The sequence below is a fragment of the Mycosarcoma maydis genome, chromosome 10 (genome assembly GCF_000328475.2).
Source record: "Mycosarcoma maydis chromosome 10, whole genome shotgun sequence".
Lineage (NCBI taxonomy): Eukaryota > Fungi > Basidiomycota > Ustilaginomycetes > Ustilaginales > Mycosarcoma > Mycosarcoma maydis.
This window is the reverse complement of record NC_026487.1, coordinates 182,965-208,338: the sequence shown is the minus strand read 5'-3', so window position 1 is coordinate 208,338 and position 25,374 is coordinate 182,965. Positions and strand designations below refer to the sequence as shown.

The 25,374-nt window shown below is 54.9% G+C and overlaps 7 protein-coding genes across 7 annotated transcripts; 4 read left to right on the top strand and 3 right to left on the bottom strand.

The window, feature by feature from the left end:
• Positions 1-1,565: 1,565 nt before the first annotated feature.
• Positions 1,566-5,057, top strand: UMAG_03708 (uncharacterized protein; the record flags this gene model as incomplete). Its single annotated transcript, XM_011391877.1, has 1 exon — positions 1,566-5,057. The coding sequence occupies one exon, from the start codon at positions 1,566-1,568 to the stop codon at positions 5,055-5,057; it is 3,492 nt and encodes a 1,163-aa protein (XP_011390179.1).
• A 268-nt stretch (positions 5,058-5,325) lies between these two features.
• UMAG_03707 (uncharacterized protein) lies at positions 5,326-7,167 on the bottom strand (the record flags this gene model as incomplete). Its single annotated transcript, XM_011391876.1, has 1 exon — positions 5,326-7,167. The coding sequence occupies one exon, from the start codon at positions 7,165-7,167 to the stop codon at positions 5,326-5,328; it is 1,842 nt and encodes a 613-aa protein (XP_011390178.1).
• A 708-nt stretch (positions 7,168-7,875) lies between these two features.
• Positions 7,876-8,769, top strand: UMAG_03706 (uncharacterized protein; the record flags this gene model as incomplete). The annotated part of the gene is made up of 1 exon (XM_011391875.1): positions 7,876-8,769. One exon carries the CDS (start codon positions 7,876-7,878, stop codon positions 8,767-8,769), a length of 894 nt encoding a protein of 297 aa, XP_011390177.1.
• A 161-nt stretch (positions 8,770-8,930) lies between these two features.
• UMAG_10492 (uncharacterized protein) lies at positions 8,931-14,417 on the bottom strand (the record flags this gene model as incomplete). The annotated part of the gene is made up of 1 exon (XM_011392013.1): positions 8,931-14,417. The coding sequence occupies one exon, from the start codon at positions 14,415-14,417 to the stop codon at positions 8,931-8,933; it is 5,487 nt and encodes a 1,828-aa protein (XP_011390315.1).
• A 1,239-nt stretch (positions 14,418-15,656) lies between these two features.
• Positions 15,657-16,199, top strand: UMAG_03704 (uncharacterized protein; the record flags this gene model as incomplete). The annotated part of the gene is made up of 4 exons (XM_011391874.1): positions 15,657-15,709; positions 15,801-15,817; positions 15,942-16,055; positions 16,156-16,199. 4 exons carry the CDS (start codon positions 15,657-15,659, stop codon positions 16,197-16,199), a joined length of 228 nt encoding a protein of 75 aa, XP_011390176.1.
• A 572-nt stretch (positions 16,200-16,771) lies between these two features.
• Positions 16,772-18,916, top strand: UMAG_10491 (uncharacterized protein; the record flags this gene model as incomplete). The annotated part of the gene is made up of 1 exon (XM_011392012.1): positions 16,772-18,916. One exon carries the CDS (start codon positions 16,772-16,774, stop codon positions 18,914-18,916), a length of 2,145 nt encoding a protein of 714 aa, XP_011390314.1.
• A 135-nt stretch (positions 18,917-19,051) lies between these two features.
• On the bottom strand, positions 19,052-22,090 carry UMAG_03702 (putative exosome catalytic subunit DIS3; the record flags this gene model as incomplete). The annotated part of the gene is made up of 1 exon (XM_011391873.1): positions 19,052-22,090. One exon carries the CDS (start codon positions 22,088-22,090, stop codon positions 19,052-19,054), a length of 3,039 nt encoding a protein of 1,012 aa, XP_011390175.1.
• Between the last annotated feature and the right edge of the window lie 3,284 nt (positions 22,091-25,374).

The following is a 25,374-nucleotide window of genomic DNA, read 5'->3' as shown; positions in this document are numbered from 1 at the left end:
ACTTGGTGGCCTCTGCGCAATCGAGACTACACGATAGCTAACTGACTCACAACTGACTCACAACTGAATCTTGCGGGGGACAAGGCACAGCGTGGCTCTGTGGGTACGAAGTTAACTTGGTCGTGTCGCTTCCCTTCCCGCGGCAACTTGGTCCGCCCGATCTTGGTCCGACGATGCTCCCGCTGGGTCTCGGTTCTGCTTTGTTACTCGACTAAACGTGAAGGCTTTGCTTGGTTTTTGAAATTCATTCACGATTCGTGACATTTTCCCCCACGACGACGCTCTCTGTTCTTGTTGGGGCAACGCAACGCAACGCAACGCTTTCCTATTCATATTTTGTTTTGTTTGTATTGTCACAGTTGTGAGTTGTGAGTCGTGGGTTTGGCTTTTTTTTTTCTTTTTTTTTTTCTTTTTCTTTTCGTCTTTCTGTTTCTCAGTGTGGTCAGGTACGAGTCACGAGTTCACGCTTGGGTTGGGTTGAGGTGCCGTTCGCCTCTGAGCTCTGACTGCGCACGGCGAGGCGAGTCTGTATTGTGAGTCAAATTTGCCAACCTGCAGCAGCAATAGCAGCAGCAATAGCAGCAGCAATAGCAGCAGCAATAGCAGCAGTGAGCAGCAGTGTGAGTGAGCAGCAATGAGAAGCGGAAGGGGGCTTTTGGCAGCTGCTACATGGGCGCAGGGAGATGAGCATCCTCTTCCCCAGCCGCGGCGCCTGTTGCAAGAGTTTTTGCTTGGCTACATCTTTGGCCCTGCATACAGTACACGGATACCAACTTGCTCGTCTCGACATGGCAGACGTTGCTTTGCTTGTTGTTTTCTGAGCGAACAACCACCATCCTTGGTTTTGGTTTCGGTCACCTCGTCATCGACCCGATCCACACGCAGCAGGCCGTATTCGGTGCCATCCTCCTCTCACCTCCGACTTGGTTTGCTATCGTAGCACGCCATCCCCCGCCTTGATCGACAGCGCAATCCCACTGCTGCTGACGTCTTGTTTGCGCGATACCGATTCGCGTTGTGAGAGACACGACTGGCAGAGCCTCGAGCTTGTTCGAATCGATTCGCCGTGGTGTCTCGCACGGCTTCGACCCTGCTACTCGACTTGGATCGCTCCGACGGACACTCCGACTCGTCAGCCGCATATCCGCGCAGGCTCAGCCAAACGTTCAAGTCGCTCGCTACGCACCCGTGTGCGCCAGCCTGTAGCTCTTGAACGATCAGTGGCCAACAACCTCGGTGGCCAACAGCCAAGCCGAGCAAGTCAACGCTGAGCCGATCCCACTGTGCCTTTCTCTGTCTTGTCTCGTCACGGCGCAGTCGATCGCACCGATTCGCGCTCTTTTTGGCTTGTCCACGACACTCGACACAGTCTGGAGCGCCACTCGCATCGCTCATCATTCCATTGTCACAACTGCACCCCTTGGTTTCTTGGCTGTCGAATAGCAACGTTCCATCAAGTCGACCGCTGCCTCTTTGCTCTGACTTCCACCAGCGTTGGCAGTCCGCATCCTTACCACTCTCAGCTCCATACAAACCTCGTCGGACGGCGCTTTTACTCTTTAGCCATGGCCCCGCTTCTGCTCAAAGTCAAAGGAAACAAATCCTTCAGCCCCTTTTCCAATCTCAACGATGAAGAATCGCTTACACGTACCTGGAGGGTGTGCACCAAGGTCGCCGCACACCTCGAACAGGGCCAGCGTCTCGAAAACCTCAGCTGGAGGTTGTGGTATCTCCATGATCTCATGGTCGAAAACGACGACCTCAAGAGCCGACGCGACTTTAAAAAACTCTCCAAGAGCACCGGCGAGAAGCTCGACCGCGACAAAGGTCGCGCCATCGCCGAGCTCACCGCTCCCCCCTTTCGCAAGACCGACTCGGGCGAGGCGCTGCGTAAAAAGGCCGTCGAGCGTCAAAAGCTGCGTGCTCTCGCCGTAGCCAAACTCCAAGCCAAGTTTCGCAGCAGTCCAGCCAACAAGCAAACCATGAAAGACATGCAGTACACCTTTGCGCTCGATCCCAGCGTCAACTTCAAGCAGACCACTGTCGGCAACAAGGACGCTTCCAAAGACTACGCTCACGCTCAACGTCAGAACGGCCCGGTAGGCACCACCAACAAGTTCCCGCTCATTCTCTCACCTCAGAGCTCCACCAACCACACACGCAGTAGTGATGCCATCGACTCCACCTCTGACATCAGCATCGTCGACACGCACGCCACTTTTGATCAAATCATGGCCAGTGCCGGCCTCGAAAGTGACCTCCCAAACCTTTCCGGCGGATACAAGCTCGAAGACATTGAAGCCACGGAGCGTGATCTGTTGCTCAACCATCACATCGATCTCAACGCTCCTCTGGACAGCTTGCTCGCCGGCCTCGGTAGCATGGAGGATGTACAGATGGACCTTGCCGACCTCGGCTTGCCTGTGGGTGACTTGCCCAACTTTAAAGCTCCCTTCGACCAGAACCTGACCGACGCCAAGCCGCCGCAGAACCCTTTGGCCCTCTCAACCACCTCGTCAGGTCTTAACCGACTGTCGACAGGCCCCGCCAAATTGAAGCAAATCAGGAGGAAAAAGACCGACCCGCAACCCCAAAAGGTGGCTTCGGAACTAGCCAGGAAGATGGCCGACGAGCTCCGAACCTTCCGTAAATTGGCAGAGCAGACACAGCGTACCCACATCCAGAACACCTCCCGGCCCGAATCCAAAGAACCTTCCCCCGATGGCAGCGTTGGCAGCAACTGGAGCGCAAACCTCGCCCACGCCGCTGGACACGACGCCGAAGTACAGCAGCCCGAATGGCTCAATTCGACTCCATCGCTCTCTGGCGCCTCTCTACGCTTGCCCGAAGGCGCCCACTTGCCAATGTCCAGCAGCTACGAGAGCACTGCAAACGCTTCCCGCGACCACCATCTCGAAATCGACACGTCCATCTCGACCACAAACGCTGGAGTCATGCAGCCGCCCATGTTTGGTACACGCGGCAACTCGGTATCGGTGCCCTCCACTCCATTGCTGGCCCCCGAAGCCGGACCCTTCCAGGGTGCTGATCGTCCTGTCGATTCGCTCTCGGCTCCCTCTTCGCCCACCTTGCGCCCAACGCTGGCCAACATCGGACGCTCTGGCTCCAGTCCCGGTCCTTGCACCGCCGCCAGCACGTCCAAAGCAGCCATCAAACGAAATTCGACCGACAGCTCCGTTTCGTGTTCGGATGGCATGTCCAAGAACAAGGGCCGTGGTCGCCGCAGCATCGCCGGCTCAATTGCTTTCACAGCCATCAACCCAGACCTCAACAACAAGAAGATCGAGGGTCTCCCACCTGGAGGCAGTACGCCTAGTGCCTCGTTTGCCTCTGGAAGCGCGCATCCCACGCAGGCTCAATGCACCAATTGTGGAGCTACCTCCACACCGCTATGGCGTCGTGATCCCAACGACCTGCTGCTGTGCAACGCGTGTGGTCTTTACCTCAAGCTGCACAAGACGCCTCGACCCAGGAGTCTCAAGAGCCACCATAGCCACTCGCACTCGGGTCACATTACGCCATCCGCCACTCCAGGCGGCGCCTCTGCGCCCGGATCGAGGGCCGGTTCGCCCTCACGCTCTGGCTCGCCAAGTGGCGAGGACATGACATCGTGCTTCAATTGCGGAACCTACACGACGCCCTTGTGGAGGAAGGATGATGCTGGTCACACGGTCTGCAATGCGTGTGGCCTGTATCTCAAATTGCACAACGAGCACCGACCGGTCACCATGCGAGCCGATGTGATCAAGAAGCGATCGAGGTACGACGAGAAGCGAGGTCGTGCTTCCGCTGCAGGTTCACGACGCACGTCGCCGCAGCCGCAAAGCGCCACGACCACTTCGGAAGGTTCAGCAGCTGCCGCAACGTCGACTTCGTCGATCACCGATGAGCCCATGTCGATCGACAGGCCAACTAGACCAAAGTCTCATTCAGTCACGTTCCAGCTGCAACCCGACATCCACGGTGGTGAGACAAGCGTGGACGTGTCGGCAGCCTCGACATCGGCACCCGGTTCTGCCTCGTTCCCCGAGCCTGCTTGGCCGTCGCTGGGTGTCGCCGCGGACAACGGCGGTAATGGCGCTGGAATGGCCGATCCAAACATTGCACACCAGCTCAACGATGCGTTTACCACGGCTGTCAACCGATTTTCGACGGGCGTGCCCATGCAACAATCCAGTGCTTCTCCCGCTTCAGCAACTGGCTCCGGTACCGCGTCTGAACCGAATTACGCTTGGACGTCTTGGTCACAACAGCAACAACAGCAGCAACAACAACAACAACAACAACAACAGCAGCAGCAACAGCAGCAACAGCAGCAACAACAACAACAACAACAACAACAACAGCAGCAGCAGCAGCAACCTTCAGGCCCACCGTCCATGTCTGGCTCAAACAGCACGCGCACGGGATCCACAGGATCCACGACTTCAGCCACCTCGCCATGCATTTCAGTTGCGCTGCCTAGTCACACGGACATGCAGACGCTATCAGCTGCGTTTTCGGCACACCCAGCGTTGGCATATGCAGTGCACCAAGCGGCTGAAAAGTTTCCAGCATTCTTTGCGCAGGATCCGCTGGGTGCCACTGCCTCGGTAGCCGCAGCAGCGGGCATTCACAATCCTTTTAGCTCCGGGTTGGCGCTCAACGATGCGGCATCGAGCTCGAGCGCGGACATTATCGCGAGCGTCAACACGAGCAATAGCAGCAGCAACGATAGCAACGGCGTCAGCGACACTCGCAACCATGCTCTTGCTGGTAGCCGAGATGGTGTTGGCTCCACGATCGATATTGCAGGCGGAGTCGGTACACCTAGCAACCTTGGCAACGGTCACGATAGCGTCATGCTCGATTTGGCTGCAACGCCCAATTCGACAAGCAGGCCAGGTAGCAGTGGCGGATGCGCCAGGCGCGATAGCGAATTCGGTCGAATGTTGAGCGCAAACCATTGCGCTTCCAGTGGCTCGATATGTGCCAATGCGATCAGCACAATCGATTTGGGCGAAGCAGGCACACCTCAAGCTGGAAGTTGGTGGTGAATACATTCGTCATTCACGATTGAGCTCGCTGGCCATCTCTTGATCCGCGAAGGTTGCTCGTGTGCTGGCTTGTCGGTTTGTTAGCTCTTTCTCGTGTACTTGTAGCGACTCGTGGATGAACTGATGATTCCTCTTGTCAGTCACGAGTGTTATGTTGGTGATTGTTCAGAGAGCGTGGATTCACAAGGGCAAGTCACGAGTGAATTGATCTGGGAGGGTACAGTTAGCGAGTGAATTGGGAATGGCAAGAGCGACCGGACACTGACGACTAGCATGACGATAACCAGAGTCTGCGGAGTCTGTCTACATTTTTGGACTTGAGGTCGAAAGCGGCGAGGGAGGGGTGGAAGTTTCTGGCGTTGTCGAGGGGGGAAAGGACGGTAGAGCGGTAGCAGAGTTCGATGGTAGAGTTGTTGGCTGGTGAGGCGTGCGCTGTGGGCGCGATTGGGTGCGAGCCGAGACGCGTGCCTCGGCGCAAGCCGCGCGTCGAGCATGTAGAACAAGCCGTGGAGCGCGAGAGCGAGACGTTGCAGACCGAAATAACGTCGCCTGGTCGGAGCGGCGTTGGGCGCAGACTAGGCGAGCATCGCGATGCTTGTTGGCTGCTCACATCAAGCGTCGCGCTAGCTACCCATTCGCGCGCAAGCTCACCCCACACCACCAGTTGGAGCAAACACTTGGATTCCACCTCATCTACAACACTGATATCCGAGCTCCTCACATCGTCTACCCACCGCGCAATGCTTGAGATACTCCCATCCATAACAACCAGGGCTACTCGTTCGGTTCTACCATCGTGCAACCGACCTCTTGTCGACCGAGTCGCCTGCCCCGCCTGCCCCGCCTGCCCCGCCGAATCCACTCGCACCCGATCGCGAACCAGTTCTACCTCGCCTACCTCCTTGACCACCACGAGCAGATTCACCTTGTTCGTCACACCACCTGCGCGCATTTGCTCTACCGCGATCTGCGAGCCGACGAACTGCGTAGGGTGGGCCAGGATGCGCTCCACGCGAGTCACATGCGCCAGGCTAAAGTGGAGCGTGGGTGGAGGCTGGATGGACTGCTGCGCCTGATCGTCGCAAGGTGCAGAGGAGGTACGGCTGAGGCTCGCGTTGAACAAGGCTGAATCGTGCGGTGCAGCGAACACGTTCATCGTCGGCAGCGACACGAGCGACGTTGATTCTTGTATGCGACCATCCGATGTTGGCATGGTGACATCCGCATGGGACGCGCATGGACGAGCGTTGTCGTTGGCTGTCGGAAGCGAGCGCGTGTGGTCGATTGTGTTGTCGTGCTGTACCGAGCACGACGATGGACGAGCATGTTTCGAGAAGAATGTGAAACCACACGTTTGTGGCACTCTGGTGGACGACGTGTTGCCAGGCATCGGCGCACGTATCGGCAGCGTCGATGCGGATGGCGGCGTTGAATCGACATGTTGCGTCGCCGATGGTGGTGCTGGTGCTTGGATTGCGTGCACCTTGCGAGTGGCGACTGGTGCAAACGCACGTGTCGAATCCGAGGCACGCGCTCCCGCCAGTAGCGACAGATCGCACGCTCGCATCGCTCCAACGCTTCCTCCCTCAGCCACATCGCGCTTACGCGTACTACATCGTACATTGCTCACATGCACGTCTGGCACATATCTGCCGTCTACGTGCTTGTGCTCGTCGTCGCTGAGCTCTCCTAGAACCACGCGACTCTTGTCCGCCTCCACTGGGCACGGATCTTGTGCAGCACCGTTTGGCACACGGCTCGGAGTGCGCTCCACGCGCCGTTCCGGCGTTTCGATCACCAACACTGGGCTTCGGATGCGCACCCGCTTGTTGCGCCTCGCACGATCTTGCACCGCATCCAGCAGCTCGCGTGAAACCGCGCCGCGAGCATCAGCGATCTCGGAACGCGCAATCGAGGCCTCCTCCCAGCCGTGTGCATCGTAAGCGTCGACCGAGTCGGCCACCTGTTGCGCATCGTCTACCAGCGCAGCATCTCGCGTCTCGTCCACTACAACTCGAGCGTCTGCACCAATGTCCAGGCTCGTCCGGCGTGCTGTGTGCGGCGTCAGCTGGCACAGCGTTGGCGCTGCAAGAAAGACGACACTGCGCATCATCGCATCACATAGGCACGTCCAGCTGATCCGGATGAGCAAGCCGACCACGACGTGATCATGTCCATGTGCTAGAGTACAATCGTCAGCGGTAGGGTGTGTCTCCGTGTTGCAACCCACGACCCAATCGTCAATCGTGAATCGTCAATCGTGCACCATGCGTGATGTATGTGTTGGTCCGCTGAAACTCCACACGCGCAACATCCGTGATTCATAGATTCACGATTCACGATATTCGTGATTGAGTGGCAACCGAGTCGTGAGTCACGAGGGTTGAAGAAAGTGCGCCAACCTCGCCTTTAGGTTGCAAATCGGGAGACCGCTGCTTAAATCGGGGCATATGGCTTGTATCTGCATTGGATTCTGTTGAGACGCTTAGGCATACACACCGAGAGACACCTACACAGTTGCACATACACAGGTCAGGCCTAGCTAGGCCACGCGCTCCAGAATATGCAAGCGGTTCTGTGCGTATTCGCGATTGTTCTGCGCAGTCAGTCCTGTGAGTGCTCTGAATTGTGAATCTTTGACCAACGGGCATGGGGGGTCGCTGTTAGAGTGGCTGGACATACATATACTATCGAAGATTTACAATTTGAGTGCGAGGTGGATCTTGGATTCGTGATTGACGATTCGGGAGGTCTTGACGGATGACTACCATCATGCTTGGTGTATGCATGTGGTACGCACTGGCAGGCACTTGTCACGATGCAGGGGTTCAACATGGGTCGGTATCGGCCACCCGATTCGGATCCACGACGTGTGCGGTTCAACGCGACTGATGCGTTGGCGAGTCGAGCGCGGCGTCTTGGCACACATGCCATGTTGGTGGTGCGCTTCGAGCTGCCGTTCCACGTAATCTGCTCGACATGCAGTGCGCATCATGTACAAGGCACCCGTTTCAATGCGGAAAAACGGCCGACCGACTGGTATCTCAGCACACGTATCTGGACGTTCACTTGCAAATGTAGCTGCTCGGCGAAATTCGACATTCTCACAGATCCCCAAAACGCCCAGTACACGCTAGGCACAGGAGCCCGCAGGCAGCACCAAGAGTGGCATCCAGAGCAATCCGCAGGCCATGCCGTGTACGATTCCGACAAGCAGCATGATGCATTCGCCAAGATCGAGCGTGATTCCACACAACAGCGTCGGATCAAGGAGAACCACGAGAGAATCATTCAACTCGAGCGCGCACAGCTATGCAGTAAGGATCCTTACACCTCCAATGCCGCACTAAGAGCCACGTTGCGCGAACAAAAGACGCAAGCAGTAAGGCAGATGCAGACCGATCAGCAGATCAAGCGTCGCATTGCGTGGAACGACCATCTGCACTTGTCTCGCACCTCGTCAACTCAGTCCGAGAAGGATCGCTCAGCATGGATCCATGCTCGCTCCAATTGCCGAGTCTCACCAACCACATCGACGCAAACTGTACACAAGCTCAAGGCACACATCCTCGCAAACACGCTCAGAAAGCGCGATCCATTCCTCTCCAACACCACCCGCACCTCTCCACCACTCACACAATCACTTGTCAAGCCGCGTTCGTCCACCCGCTCCTCCTCCATCACCGCATCAAAGCCATCCAAACGCATGTGAAACGCATCGCTCTCTCGCTCACAACTTGTCTTGCACTATCACCCATACCCCCGTTCGTACCAAGCAGAATGATACCCCATGCACCAAACATGTTCTGATTGGCGATGGCTCAGCTTTCGGCATCACAAGCTCAGCGTACAGCATTCGTGATTGATCGTTGATCAAGTGTATGGTTGCCTGCTACTCGGCTTGAGCAGTTCGTACCTCTCGCTGCGGCTTGGCGCGTCGTCGACACGCACGAGTTTCAGGTAGAGGTACAGTTTCTCGCGCTCCAAGTTGAGCACTACGGGGTGCAGCGACAACCACTGCAACGCTCGCACTTTAAAGCGCTGCCATGCGGTGTCGGTGGCGTGAGCGTGCATGCGCTGTTCCCACCGATAGGCTGTGCGCACGACGACGCTGTCGGTCGAGTAGGCTGTGCCACCTCCGGTGTACTGCGAAGGTGTAATCGAGGCGTTAGCTGTCATCCCCCACGATCGGTCTTGTCTCGCATGGCCTGCGCTCGCAACATCAAGCCAAGAGCATGCTTGGTTGTCGATCGTGCAAAAGTCTTGGCGTCTCGCCTGCGTCGCATCGTGTCCGAGTCCCACTTTGATCGTTGCAGCTCGACATAGCTCCGAGTCAACTGCGTCTAGGAACGCGTCCTGGTGGCGCGCATCCGACTTGTGTGCCCCTTGCCCGTGTTGGTCCGACCATCCTCTGCGTGGCTTGATGAGACGTCCATCGTGATGCCCTGCAAACACGATCTCATTGAGCGAAAAGTAGATGCGGTTCAACAACCCTCGATTGAACGGCCCACCGTTAGCACCCGCTTTCTTCCACAATCCGCGCTTGTGCAAAAATCTCTCGAGCTCGCTCCTCGGCATGGGTCGGTAAGCAATCGAACTCGGATACTGCGGCGAAAAGCTGCGCCTGAACTTTCGCAACTGGCTGTAGTCGTTGCTGTTGAGCCGCCAGAGTTCGTCAAAAAACATCCACCAGAATCGATGCACAGCCGAGCGATTGATCGCCGCTAGCCGCTCGTACATAAGCGTGATACTGCCTTCATACTGGACGGGCAGATTGCGCATGCTGCGTGCACATCCCGTTTCGACCAACGCCATGCGCAGACCGAGCGGGCTCAGCCCGTCGTTGTCAAACACGTCCGTGAGGAACGAATACGGTAGCACGCGCTCCTTCCACTGCGCCTCACGCTCAAAGTGGCGTCGATACTTGCGCAGCGCCTTGTCCACCAGGCCTACACGCTCGATCACCAGTCGCTCGTTGTCTTGCAGGAACCGCGAAAGTGTAGCGTTCATCTCAAAGTCTTCGCTAAGACCAAACGCGCGCGATGCGCTCACCTCAACTTGCCTCCGAACCAGAGTGATGCCACCAGATGCTTGCTTCATTCTACCCTCTTCGAATACGATCGAGACTTGAAACCCACCGTCGAAATTGTAGCCAGCCCAAACAAACTCGTTTCGACGTTCGATCTTGAGGGTGCCTTCGACATACGAGATCGGCGTCGCAAGCACGTATTCTGAGCGACCGCCCGCGGCTGATGCGCGCACGCCGAATCTTGGCAAAGCTTTACGCCGTTCCGAGATGCGCCCAAACAGCTTGTCGACAAACGCCATGCCGCTGGTCGCATCGCCAATCTGGATATTGCAGACATACGGACAGAACACCTTTTGACCCTCCAACGCACGCAAAGCCTGGCGGACCATCTTTTTGCTGACGATCTTGGGATCCGAATTTTGGTCGACGAAAGCTTCCAAGTCTTCGATGCGGGACAATGTCACTTCGTGTTGGTTGCCCTCGTCGTAGCGCATGACCAGCGTTGGTGGAAAAGGCACCAAAAACGCCTTTCCGAAGAATGACATGACGCCAGACGCGAACGGCGGCTCTGTGGGTCGCCAGTACGCGTCGGGTCCTGCAAAGTCGCTCTGGATGGTGCGCAGGAGCCTTTGGCGACGCATGCCTTGTTGGGTGCGAGAAACGTCGACTTGGTCACGATATGCCTCGATGCCGATCTGCTTGACGATCTTAAGGTTCTCAATGTGACGCTCCGCAACCGAGCCCTGGAAATCAATCAGGTAAGGCGGCCACTGCTCGTCGTCGGAGACGGAAAACGCAATCACCTGCTCAAGCGGCATGTGGTACTCGCGACCGCAAAGGATGAGGATTGATAGCGTCTCTTCCCACACGCGACGCTTGATATGCTTGGTGATGTCGAGTACGGGAGAAAAGATGTCGATCGTATAGTCCACACGGCTCTGCCACCTTTTGACCTGATGCGCAACGAACGACATGCCTATGAGCGCAAAGTAGATGTTGGCGCAGTAAGTGAAGCCCTGAATAATGTAGAGGATCGTGGTGTTGTACACGGTTGATCCTTGCACGTTGAGCGCGACAAGCAGACCAATAATGGCCGTGCAGACGTAGCCGACACGCGAGACCATCTCGGATCGGTTGCCGATCTTGTCAACAAACGGCCGAAGCAAGAGATGCAGTCCGAGCAACGAAGCCATGACAGCAATGAGCGTGCCCTGCTGCACAACCAGCATGGTCCGGGTGGGATACGAGCGGAAGAGGCAGTTGTCCTTGGCCAGGACGCCGATGATGACCAGATTGGAGAGCTTGAACAGCAGAATGTAGAGCGGCTTGTAGTAGCCCCACCGGCGGTGATACGAGTTGTAGAGAAAATTGAAAGGCGATTTGTCCCGGTTGAGCAGACGCTGGTAGTAGATCTGCATCTCTTCCTCGCTGCGTTTGCGTCCCAACTCGTTGAACTTGCTAACATTGGGTAACATCTCTTTGATGGTCATCATGAGCTTGTAAGGGTACCAGAGCGTGTAAAAGACGATGGTGAGGACGGCCATTGGCAGGATGATGTACGCCCAATTGAAAGCATCTTTGCGCATGGTTGTTGTATAGCAAAAGTCGAGCGGCGCATGCCAAATGTCGGGATCGCCAAGCAGGGCTCCTGGAACTGGATCGTCGATGCCTCCCTTGTACGGATTTGGCACGGGCCAAAAGTCGCTGGACCAGACGAGTGCGTCGATAGCCAACTTGCTCAGAGGAAGGTAGAGGAGACCAAGCACAAAGACTAAGCAGGTGTTTGCAAAGCGCGTACCTCGAGATGCGCTCTTGTAGATCCAGCCCTGCGAGTCGTACCCCTCGACGGTCTTGTTGGGGTTGTGCGCCTTGGTCATAAGCCAGAAACGCCAGAGAGCCAGGGCGGTGATGATGATCCAAACGACGAAAAAGATGACGGCATAACCAAAGACCGAGACGAGATCGAATCCGAGCACAGCCGGCAGTGTCTGCAAAAGGAACTTGAACACCTTGCTGGCGGTAGAAGTGGGATCGCTGCTGTCAAAGTAGCGCTGAAAATGAAGTTGAATCGTCATCATCTGGAAAAGATCGCGCAGCGATTCGAGACGGAGAATGCCAGCTGCAAAGGTGCTGCCTTCCACTCCAATGACGATATCAAAAATGATGCCTAGCCAGCCGACAGCCCAGATGCCGCCGGGTGGCTTTCGTGGACCGATTGCGTTGGATTTGAGTTCGTCGAGGTTGTTCTCCTTTAGCAACATGAGCGGTGGGAACATTTGCTTGCGCGTGACAGGATTCGAGACGGTGGAGAGCTTGCTCGAGACGCCCTCGCATGGTGGCTCCGAGATTCCGCTTTGAGTGGATGCATCCCGACTCTTTGTGAGACGGGCCGAGATGCGGCTGGCTACTTTTTCTGCTTCGAAAGCATCGTCAGCCTTGAGTGTAGCATCGTCATCGCTTTCGAGAGCGCGCTCGTCTTGAGCATTGACGACAGTCACGTCATCGGCAAGCTTGTCGAGAATCTCGTCTCGGCGGCTCGTCTTACGGCCAGTTGAGCTTGCGAGCAAACGGTCCGCGTCATCCGTGTCTGATTCAGTGTTGTGCTTCGAGTGGTTTGGCTTAGACGGTTGTGAAGATGATGAGCGTTGTTTGGATACTTGAGCAACTGTACGGCGTCGAAGCGCTCTTTCGCTCCTTGAGGTGCCGGCTGGATCGATGCTGGACGGGTAGAGCAGGGCGGGACAATGTATCTGACCACCTGCCACTTCGAGCTGAGCAAGCCTGGACTTTGTTCGAGATTGGCCAAGATGCGACTTGTCGATATCGAGAGCGCCAAGCCGTGACGACAATGGCGATTCTGATGCGGTCTGCGGAAGCAAAGCTTGGTCGAGCCCGAAGAGCTGCTTCTCCTGATCTGTACAGACCAGATGCGAGTCGGTGAAGACAGGATCGCCAAAAAGGAAGGGGTTGCGGAGGTACTCTTCCAGTGCTGGCAAATGGATGGGAGCTGCATCGCGGCGGAAGACCTGGTCTGCAGAGACAGGAAGCAGATGTGCGTCGTCATTGGAATCGACGGCATCGCGAGAAATCTCGTTCGAGACGAGGTCTTTCCACAAGGTAGCTTGAGCTTTGACGGATGAGCTGATTGGTGCATTGGCTTGGATGGACGAAGCTGGAAGCAAAGGAATGCTGCTAGAATCTTCTGCGCACCAAGACTCGGCTGGTTGTGCGCCAAGGGTGGTGGTTGAAGTCGCGGACAGGTGCGAGCTAGAACGTTGGGGTATGGGTGCAGGTTGTACGGACGCATTCTGACGGAAGGATGAAGGAAGATACTTGCTGGTGCCGAGAGGGACCTTTGCATCGAGATCAAAGATGTGCGTATTGGAAGAAGGTTTGACGAGGCCATCTTTTGTTGCGAGGGGCACCACGTGGTTTCTGGGGACGTCAGATAGCTTGTTGGTGCCTGGCCGGGATGGACGTGGACCGGCGGGAAGCGGCACGTCTGACCGCTCGTTTTGCGAAGAGAAGTGATTCGAGAGTTGGTTGACGTGGGTATCTGGCACGGTCGAGGCATCTAGATTCGACTCTGTACTTGGCTGGGTATATGTGGAAGGAGCGAGACCGGTTTGATCGAGGGCTGGTGCTGTGTGCTTGGGTATTGGAGTTTTGGACGCCACAGTGTCGATAGTGGATTGAGGAGTGTCTGGTTGACTTGCAGGTGAGAAGGGTGAAGGCGATGGAGGCGGTCGCTCAAGGTGAGATGAACGACCCGCGTCGGAGGAGGGGGAGATCGGCGAGGGGATGGTCTGAGCGGGTTGAACAGAACGAAGAGGCATTAGGTGATGTCTTTGATGAGGACTGTCAAGAGAGATTCGATTAGAATCCGAGAAAGGGTTGGCGCGCGAAGGAGACTTGGGGGAGGATGGGGGGAGGTGCTTTGTCGCCAAACACAATGGCGATGGACGAGCATGGTGGGCAGGCAAACCATATTTGGGCGTCCAGTCGAGCGGACCAAGAGTGGCATTGGTGGCATTGACGGGCGCTGCCAGAAGCGCACGATGAGCCGGTGTTGGACCGAAATGGGTTGGTGCAGAGGAGAGTGCCGAGTTTGATGATAAAGTTTGCAGTGGAGTCAGGTTGGAAGGTGCAGTAGAAGACGACGACGGCGACGATGGGAATAAAGAAGCAAGTGGTTGCGTCTCCCACCTGGATACGAGCTGTTGTACGCTGGCAGAACGAGGTGCTCGAAGTGAAAGGCTAGCGGGTCGTGGTGGGGGATTGCGTTCGGAATCGGATGGATCAGCCTGTGTGATGTGGTTTAAAGAGGGCATGATGGGCAAGGGCCGATCGATGCTCACGGAGCGACGCTGGTAGTGTCACGACATGAACAAGGTGGATGCGTGATGAGTGTCGCTGCGAACGACTGATTCAAGCGAGCCCAAGATGATGATGGTACGAGATGGGCAAATGCGAATCTTGGCAACCAGTCAACTTGACGATGACAATCTGTGTTTGTATACGTTGTTCTAGACTCTGCGTTTCAGCAGGTCCGTCACACGCCAACAAGACAGGATTAAGGAACAGACCAGGAGTGTGAGTGCCTTCCGGTCTCACGATTTGAGATTTGATTCGTGATTGTAGATCCAAGCTAACTGACATTTGGTCAACGCCATGGCCAACGCCATGACCCCGCAAAAGGAAAGACGAGAGACATTCACGATTTGTGATTCGTGATTGTAGTGGGATCGTTGGCCCCAAAAACAACACTTGAATCTCGCCACTCACGTCTTGCGACGCGGTGTGCGCGACCCCTGACTTGGCTTGACCTGCACCGTCGATCTGTGCACTCACGACTAGTTAACTTGACTGATGACTAAACTTAGTTGGTCACAAAGGGATTCGTGCGTAACTGATCTTGTCTGTACCACGTACGCGCTGCGCTTCACGCTTCCGTCAGGGGTTGTCGCCTGTCGGCTGAAACAACAGAGCCAAAGACCGAGCGACTGACGAGTGTTGCATCCCTCGTGACTGATCTAACTCAACTCACAACTCACCGCTCGAGACTCTGTGACTGTGGCAAAGGTGTGTGATTCGTGATTCGTGATTTTGTCCTACTCACAACTCGTGACTTGCCTGTTTTGGTTCAACAAGGCAATCGCGAATCTAGGATCTAACATTCAGAGCTTGGACTCACGAAACAACGCGTGGAGGCGGAGGCTCTTCACGATTCACGTGATTTTAGTGAATAAGAATCCGTGATTCCCAAATCGTGAATCTCAATCACGAATTGTGGATCACGAATGCAGATGACGTATGTCTTGGAAAAATGCGCCCGTCGTGAATTGCCGCGCTCGTCTCTGCTCAACTGCGCCGTTGAGCCGCATGCACGGTGCAGAGCGATAGGCAGTCACCCAAAAAGGCACGAGCGCAACTCAGCCATCGCTGGACCCTGAAACAGATGCGACTCACAACTCTCAGTCACGAGTGTCTCCCTTTGTCTACAAGACCATCACCACATCCATCCTTTGTTCACTCTACATTTCATTCTCGAAAGCCTATCCGTCGCCATCATGTCCGACTCGACCAGCCAGAACAAGGGCGAAGAGCAGTCCTTCACCATCCAGTGAGCATTGTGCACCGCATCGTCTACTCCACCGTTGATCGTGCACAGAACTGACTCCGAGACTTGGTGCATCTGCTCATAACCTATACAGGCCTCACCCCGCTACCAGTGAGTCGGGTATCCTCCCTTGTGTAGCTGACCAGCATCAACATTCGCTGACCAAACATTTTACTTTTTGCCCTTTGCCCTTGGCACGCCTTGTGTATTGCCGATCATTCGTTTGTTCTTTCAGCCAACGACCCTAGCACCGACCCTGCCCTCAACTCGGGTCTCAACGAAGGCGTCTTTGGCGGCGGCAAGCCCGGACCCGCTGTAGTAAACGCCGAGCAGCTCGAGCAGCCTCTCAGTGAGTAGACCATCTGAATTTACATCATCTCTTTCGATGCGTCTACGTTCAAAACTGATCCTTTCGATTCCCGCTTGCTTTTCCATCTCGAATAATTCAGGCCGAGAGGAACTCGCCAAGCGCTCCGCTGAGCTCAACAAGTGAGCGTGCATCTCTGCCACGCTTGCGTCTCGCCCTCTATACAAACTCGCTTTGAATGCCGGCCTTTTTTGTACCCACAACCCAGTCATGATGATGTAGCCTAATTTGCTTTGTCTGCATTTCAATCGCACAAACTCGTACCAATTTGCTTGTCTGGTGTGCCCGACACATGGTCTGAAAGTACCTATTCTACCAGCGGTGTTCCGTCACAACCGTACCAGTGAACAAAGGGGAGTTTTCACCCGCAAACTGCACAAAGAGATTCAGGTTTCACTTGCGCCCACTTTTTTGGCCAAAGCCAAGCGATCCCTTTGTGCTTCTTCTTTGGCGACGCTGTTTGCTTTGTCTCGTTCCTTTCTCTCCTCGATTCGCTCGACTGGATTCCCTTTGATGATTGATCCCAGAATGTAGACTTAGCCCGTGTGTAGCGGTTTGGATCAAAGCAGCCAAGCTGAGCATGGATGCGCTACATCGTATATATACAGCTCTGCGACCAGCATCAAGGCCCCCGTCTTGGCTGCTCACCGCTCCACTCTGGTTTCTCTGTCCTCAATCCTCGTTCGACTTTCATCACAATGCTTCAATCCAATACTGGCTCTACGTCGTTCAAGCTTCAGCCTGCCCCTCGACCCAGATGCAAGAAACGCGTTCGAGACGCGCCTGCGACTCTCACTGAGGATGCAACGGGCTGCTCGGAAATCCACACGTTTCGGTCCTGTTTCGAAGACGATCAAGATGACAATGAGCAGATGCTCACTCCCAAAGCGTCCGACTTGAATGCTTCGCTTCTGCAACACGAGGTTGCTGGTACCATTCGTTCTCCCTCGCGTCATAGTCGATCCTCCACCACGTCCAATGCTTGCTCGTGGCGAACAACCAGTTCGGTCGCACGTCTTCTTTCGGCGATATCGCTCCCCATCTCTCCTGTTGACAAACATTCGGCGTCTTGCACCCGTTCGCCCTCAGCTACGGTGCACTTTGTGCTGAGCAACAAATCTCCTACTCCATCCTCACCCTTGTTCCCACGACGGACGCTGATGCGAAGTGTATCGTCTACTTGCGTTGGTGCTACGTTGTTATCGCCAGCTTCGCCTCGGTCGCCCAGTGGAGCTCTGCGTAAACGCATGGGTTGGAGAGGCATGAGTGCCGCCAAGGTGCAGGATGAGCTGGCGATTTCCATGTCGCCAGCAAGTCCGCTCACGCCGCGTCGGGCGGAGGCGCTGCATACGCCGACGCAGGCGAGCATTGACGCGGTGCTGGCACCGGGTGCGGACGACAAGTTGGACCAGGAATTCTTGGAGCCATTGAGTGCGACGTTGAAGGCGTTGGGAGCCAAGCGCAGGACGGAAAGGTTCGCGTCGTCATGCGTGCTCGATGTGGCTGCATCACGCGGACCTGTACCGGTCGAGTTGGCACGCAAATGTGCACCTGAAAGCGGCGCTGATTCCAACACCGGTATCACGGAGCCATTCCAGCTTATGACAGCGACAAGAAACATCTTTCACCTACCCACTTGGGTGCGGTTCCAGACCAACCACCATGCACGTTGTGACCTTGTGAGGGACAACCGTAGAGCCGTCACCGAATACTCGATACTCGACCGAATCGCTCGCACAAGCACACCAGAATGCGACCAACAAGTAGTTGCAGTGTTGCCCAAAACAAGTCATCTCGGCGATACACAACCTGCCAGTCCAAACGGACACCTACTTACCGGGTTCGAGCCGGATACTGTCACGCCAGACACGCTCCCTTCAGCGCCGCTGGCAGTGCACAATGCGAAGCACCGCGCATCGCAGTATATCACTAGCGTTGTTCAAACACCCAGCATGGCCAAGTTCCGCGAAATGGAGGTACCAACGCACGAGCACACCAAGAGCAAGTCAGGCGCCACGAGCAACGGAGGATTCGTCGGTGCATTCCGCAGCGTTTTGCCGGCGTTGCGAACAGCGCGTCGGAAAAAGGCTTCAGCTGTGCAGGAGGATAGAGACAGAAATCGACGCGATGGTTGGGGTGGCATCGTGACGAGGTGCAGCTGGTTTCCCAGTCAGACAATCAAAGGTCCTCTTGCGAGTCCGACAAAGTCGGATGCGCACTTGAAGACAATGCTTCTGCTGCCACGAGGCGAAAAGCGTTGGTCGACAGAAGAAGAGTGGGAGGATCTTGTTGAATCGTCTAGCTGTGCTTCGGCGACGGCGAGTGCGCGCGAAAGGTCGTTTTTGGAGCTTCACGACGAGCCTCGATTTCGTGTTGGCAGGCGGCTACAAAGTTGGCTTGCTTTTCGTACGCACACGCCGCTTAGAGATGATCAGATGCAATCATGGTATACTGGACCACTCTCACTTTCGACCACAGCCTCAGCCTCAGCCTCTGCCTCAGCCTCTGCCACGCGCGCCGAGGTAGTCGCAAGTGAGCTCATCACCAAGCGCAGCGGGAGCGTGGAAAATCGTCCTCTATCCACGCCCAAAAGCACATCGACGCGTTCGAGAATCGCTGTCGTCGTCATCGTCGCCATCTGCCTCTCAGCAGTGGTCGCAAATCTCGTCGTTCTCAGCCGAGCTTCTAGTGCGCCATCCAGCACCATCATTCACAACTCAACCTCAAGCTACGATCCCCTATTCGGCAATCGTAACGGAATCATGCCGAAGCCTTCGAATCTCGTACCCACACCCGCGCTCACCTCGACCGTCATTACAGCTGCCAAATTGTCCGAGCGTTAACGCGTTCATCTTCGTCCTCCTACTTTGCCATTCGTGATTTTTCACACTCTCTCATTTTGCTCACACCTCTGTTGATTCATATTCTGGTCTGGTGACAATGATGGTCTTGAATTCATCGCCAATCGTGAATGAAGATTATGCAACCAAATGCATGCTCACCTTGCCGCGCTTCGTATTGGCATCCTTGGTGACGCCGATCTGTACGGTACACTGATCAAAGATGCCCAGCTTGAGATTCTTGTTGAGTGCACTGACGTGCTTGGGGATGGTGACCTGGTAGTTGTCCTGATCGAACTCGACTTCGTCGTTGAACGTGATCAGGCCTTCTAGACCAAATTGGTTGACAAACACGGCTAGACCGTTACGGAAGACTCGGATCACGTAAGCTGAGCTTTGCATCATAGGCGCATGGTTCGCGGACTGCGAAAGTGACGCGTTACGTTCAGCGATGCTGAGACCTACGTAGAACTCGACCGAAGCGCGTCCCGCCTGCTGCGCTGATCGGTGTCGTTTATTGACGACCTTGAGAATGTCATCGACGTAGTCTTTGCTGTGCAACGACGCGTGCAGTGGCTCGTAGTTGATCGCAGCTGCGAGCTGACGATGCGCCAACACGTCGGCGTACCGTCGAATCGGCGATGTGAAATGTGTATACATTCCCGCCGCCAGACCATAATGACTGAAAGTATCACGTGCAACGCTTCCGGAACAGAAGTATTCCGCACTGAGCATGCACCGTGTCGCCATGATTCGGACCAACGTGTTGAACGCGGGGTCTTTGGGATCGACACATTTGTCGAGCGAAGCAGCCAGCGCTCCCGAGCTCGACACGTCAAGCTCCATGTTGCGTCGTTTGAGCAGAATGTCCTGCAACGTCTCGAAATTTGTCCGCGGCGGGGGCAGATGACGACGAAGTACCGCCGTCATGGGGAACACTTGGTAGATGCGTTCGGCGACCGAGACATTGGCGAGAAGCATGAATTCTTCGACGAGCGAGTTGGTTTCGCGCATTTCCTTCTGCTCGACATCGATCGGCGCCGCGCATTCGGACGAGTCAAGGTGAATACGCACTTCGGGTGATGCGAGGTTGAGCGCTCCAGCGTCCATACGTTTCTGCTTGAGCTTCTTGGCGAGCGAGTTAAGCAATCGGATCGACTTTGTGATGGCGTCATTCTTGGATGCATCGTCCTTTCGCAGTTGCGCTTCTTCGTAGGTGAAGGCGGCTTTGGATGCGATGACCGACTTGTGGAATCGCACATTGACGATCTCGGCGTCGGGCGTCATCTCCCACACTGCACTGAAGGCAAGCCGTTCTACGTACGGTCGAAGCGAGCACAGGTTGGTGCCGAGCAGGTGAGGGAGCATGTCGATTCGTTTATCGACCAGGTAGACGGTAGTGCCGCGACTTGCCGCTTCGGCGTCCATCGGGTTGTCGGGACGGACAAAGTAGGAGACGTCGGCGATGTGCACGCCCGCTTCGATGTTGCCGTTGGGCAGCTGCTTGGCGTGAAGTGCGTCGTCAATGTCTTGGCACCCAGGCGGGTCGATGGAGCAGATGATCTCGTCGCGCATATCGACTCTGTCTCTCCAAGCATGGTGCGTCATGTCCTTGGGAGGTACCACCCAGCTATCGCCCTCGGGCGGTAGGCAGTCGAGGATGGCCTTGCTGAACGGTCGGTAGGGTACATCGTGCTCTAGCAAGAGCGATTCTTGCTCGGCTTCTTTGCTCTCGGCTTGGCCAAGGGCGCGCACAAAGTGACCATCAGGATAGCGTGAAGTTGGCCGCCATGCGTCGAGAGCGATCAGGATCTTTTGTCCCATGAGATCTTTCGCTTGGCGGGTGCGAATACGGATTCGAGGCAGCTTGCGGTCGACCGGCGTTGCAAACACCGTCTGTGCGCCGAGGCTCGATAGTGCAGAGGAGTTGACCGAATTCACGTCGACGTGGGCGACGTACGACCTCCAATTGCGGCGCACAATGCCGACGACTTTGCCTGTCGGCTGCGGTTCACCTCGCGAAGAACGTGCATTGGCTTCGGCGTCGGCTGCTTCCTTTCTGGCGAGACGCGCTTCGATATCGTCGTCAGCTTCGCCGTCGCCGTCGCCGTTGCCCGCTTCTGCATCGTCGTCCTTGAGCGCCGCATCGGCGTCGATGACTTCTTCGGTCGCACTCTTCCATTGTTCCTTGGGCAGCATCTGGACAGCGACGATATCTCCATCGACGGCGCGATTCATCGACTCACGACCGACGAGCAGGATGGGGCGGGTCAACTGACCGGATCGGACGGTGGCTTCAAGGTAGTTGTATGGATTTGCGTTGAAGAAGCCCTGGAGGAGTTGACCAGACTTGATACCGGCCGTGACCTGGTTCTGCGGAAGATGCTCGGGATAGAGAACGGCGCGCTTCTCACTGCCTCCGGAGCCCGAGACGAGAGAGCGAGAAGAGAGAAGGTCCAGGAGCTGGTCTGCATTTTCGAGACCTTGGATATAGTCGCGAACCGACATTGCGCGGATGTCGTCTTTGAGGGCGCGCTGGACGTTGTCTTGGTCGTCGCTGATGAGAAGCACGTCGAGATTGGCTTTGACTGACGAGCCTGGGCCGGTGGACGCCATGAGATGCTTCCTGTACCACTTTGCTGCTGTGCGGATGGCTCTGTCGTTTCTATCATTGGGCGACTCATGCTCATGTTGCAGTACTGCGGTTTCGCGGCCAAAGTCGTTGTAAAAGACCCAGAATCTGCGATCGGGATCGGAAATGAGGTTCTTCAAGCGGTTGAAGAGAGGAAGGCTTCTGTGGCGAACCTCGTCTGCGACTGTCTGGAGGACAATGACATCGGTGAAGCTAGGGTTCTCGATGAGATCCATCTGATGGAGGAAGGCGTTGGTGTCGAGAATGAGGTAGTGGTTTCGATCGAGCTTGCTATTCTTGAGGCCATTAGGGTCTAGGAAGATCTTGTTTTGCGAGCCGTTCTCTTGGGATTGTCTCTGAAGGTCGGCATGGATGTGATGACAGCGTTCGCAAGCGCGGCTACCACAGGCAATGTCGTCGCGGAGATATCGCTCGCGTAGTATCTTGAGCACCTTGCCCCGCGCAGTCTTGCGAAAGTATTTGTGCTGAGCCGATTCGAGCTCGACGCCGGCAAGCGGCCGCTTCTGAATGCTGATCTCGACCATTGTTGCGAAGCGTGGTAGCGGTCGATTCGTCGGAGCAGCAAGATATCAAGATGTTGAACAGAGCTCGAACAAGAAGCAGAGAGAGGAGCAACGAGAAGCAAAGTTGCCAATGTCATTCGTGATTCTGATTCACAAGTGGAGAATCACGAATCACGAATCATGAATCATGAGCCATGAATCACCACAAATTGAAACCCCCGAAAAAAATGTCGAAAGGAGATTGGCAACGTGGATCGGGTTGGTGTAAACCCGATGGCGATCGAACTGCACGCTGTCGTGTGCTCGAGCACGTGCACGGTGTCTCTGACTCACACTCGTGACTGTCTCTTCACGGTTGGGTCTTGTTGGTGTGTCGCTTTTGAAAGGGTTCTTTTTCGTAAATTGTTAGGCCCTATGGCAGAAACCTGTGCTCGTGATTCGTGATTGATTCCATCATTGACGATTTTCGTTTCGACGCATTTCAATTACCAAGCTAACCCATAACCGAATAATTGCCTTGAATCTAAAATATCACGATATTTTGTGATCAGATGATCGTTCGATCGGTGGATCGATCGGTGGATCGAGATTCACACTAACAACTGTGACAAATCGTGAATTTAGCGAAAGTCGGAAAGCAAGAAATCACGAATGGTTTAGACAATATGGTAACGTTAGTTTCAAACACGCGGCTGTGCACATGCAAGTTGGCGTTGAGACGTTAGACAGAGCCGAGAATTGTGTGCAAGAAAGACTACCTTTGTGATTCACGATTGCGAGACGAGACAATGCCGGGGATGGAGCAACCATGCTTTCAGCGCAAGTCTCAGAGTCGGAGCCGCTCCCTATCCTCTGCTGACTGATAGAACTGCTTCGAGTTGCGTAATTGTCTACTTTGGTAATTGGTTTTACGATCGAGCTTGTCGTTTTGAAGCGTAGTGCACGATCGACGAGGTCAAATCAAGAATGAATAGTCAAACTCAGCGTCTCATCAATCATTGAGTGATAGGACGTGGCTTTGTGCGTCTGCGAGACAACCAACTTAGCATCGTGAGCAACAAGCTTGTCATGCAAGGCCTGACACATCCGCACGACTTGACCGGCCGGGAACGATGAATAGGGTCAGCAAAGAGACGAGCACAGCCTCATTCTCAATTGTTTCGCTTTTTTGGTAGGTGTTCAGGTGCTTGGCGCATTTGTTCACGACTGCTATGACAGTGTGGCGAAAGTGTCAGTGGAGCAAAATGCAGCTCTGTTTCCAAAGCTTAGAGAGGCCAAGGGAGAGGAAACACTGGCCAGTGGAAACGCACGACTGTCGGAAACCGAAACCGAACGAGCTTCTTCCGACTCCAACTCTGGCGACGTCAGCTCCGCAAGACACCAAAGAGACATATGCACCGGCCTATGTCTGTCGGAGCTCGCACTTGTCGCAAAAAACGGTTGTCAAGGAGCGGCTGGGTGCTAAGCAAAAAGCAGGCACGCACCTTAATTCTCCGCACCTCACTCACCATGGCGATGTGACGCTTGTTGTATTATTAACGTTACGGCACAAAGCAGAGGCATAGATAGTTTGAGTCACGTGTGAGCTCTCTCAGTCTATCTGTTAGCGTGGCCAGTGAGGGAGGGAGGCGTTCGGGAGATGTGATTCACAACTGTAAAAATTTTATGGATCACCCGTTGTGAATTGAAAATTTTGAATTGTGAATTGTGAATTGTGAATTGTGAATTGTGAATTGTGAATTGTGAATCCAGAATCCATGCACGTATTTCCAAAGGAAACCTTGAATGCTTCGCCGACCGAACAGTCATAGTCACAGAGTCAATATGCAACAGTCGTGAATGTGAGTCACAGACGCGAGAGTCACAAGCGTCGCCGGTCGAGTAAAATAAATAAATGAAAATCGAGTCGTGAGTTTTTTTTCTGTTTTTTTTTGTGAGCTGTGTGACACTCAGCTTCAACTTGAAAATCCAACAGGCGCGCGCCGCCCGCCGCCCGCCGCCCGCCGCCCGCGACGACTCAAGACTTTTCGTGTGGTTCTGTTTCAGTGACCAGTCATGGGTCAACTTCTTGGGTGTTTAGCAACACACGACTCTATTTGTTTCGCAAATGGGCAACCAAACGCTCACTTTTCGCGGCTGGTGTTGGTTTAAGCTGCTCCGACCAATCTGTAACCTTAACACCGACGCCAAACAACGCCGAGACTTGCCCTTCTGCAAGCTGCCTCCAAGCAGTAGGTCTCTGTGCTTTTGCTATCTTGTTTTGACAATTTGAGTCACGAGTCGGTTCGAGCAATTCATGATTGGACAGAATCACACGCACGGCGCCGATCCGTTCAAGCGCATCGACCGAGAGCCGCACAGAGGCCCGAGTCGTAATCGTGAATCGTGAATCGTGAATCGTGAATCGTGAATCGTGAATCATGAATCTTGTAAGGTGCAAATCACCAATATCAGTTCAACTTGTCGGTCATCTGCAATCAGAAACGTGAATCCTAATCACGAATGAATCACACAATCTCGACGACAACCACAAATCAAGCGATCCAGTCACTGTGAGTAAGGGTTTCTAAATTGACCACAACTCAGCCCCACTCTGACTTGTCCATCATCTGAACTACCCATCCATGCACAAAGCCAAACGCGATAATCGACTCGCACTGGCACAGATACACACAAAGCCAACAAGCGCATGTCGACTGGCATCGCCATGTGCTTCTTGCTGCAGCAAACAAACCTGACTTGATGTGTGTCGACTGCTTGCTAGCAAGACGGTGCCAAGTCTTGTGGACCAACATGGCTTTATCAGCTGCATCTTTCAAACCGTGTTAGAGCGATGGTTCACAGCCTACATAATTTGCTTCTGCAGTCACAAGTTAACTTATACTAGATTTAGAGTCACGAGTGGTGAGGTGGTGAGTGGATGAACAACGGAAATCAAGCACCAAGTCAGCTTATTGAGCCTGACTTTAGCTGCTGGCGGGCGGTTCGGCGTGCAGCTGGCACTTTGTCACTCACGCGCGCTGACTGCTCAAGTGCCGCATGTGTCACCATGCTCCTGCTCCTGCTCCTGCCCCGCCCGAGCCGCTTGCCGACGCCAAATCCAATTTTGACGTTTTCGCGCTGCGTGTGTCTTTGTCTGTGTCTGTGTCTGTGTGTGTGTGTGTGTGTGCGTGCGTGCGTGCGCTTTCTCTTGAACACGAACCACTTGAGAGACCTCCTACACCTTCATCCCACCATATCATTCGTGATTGAGCTCCTCTTGCAGCCACCTACCTTCCATCTGGCGTCCTTCATCAGCGCGCTTC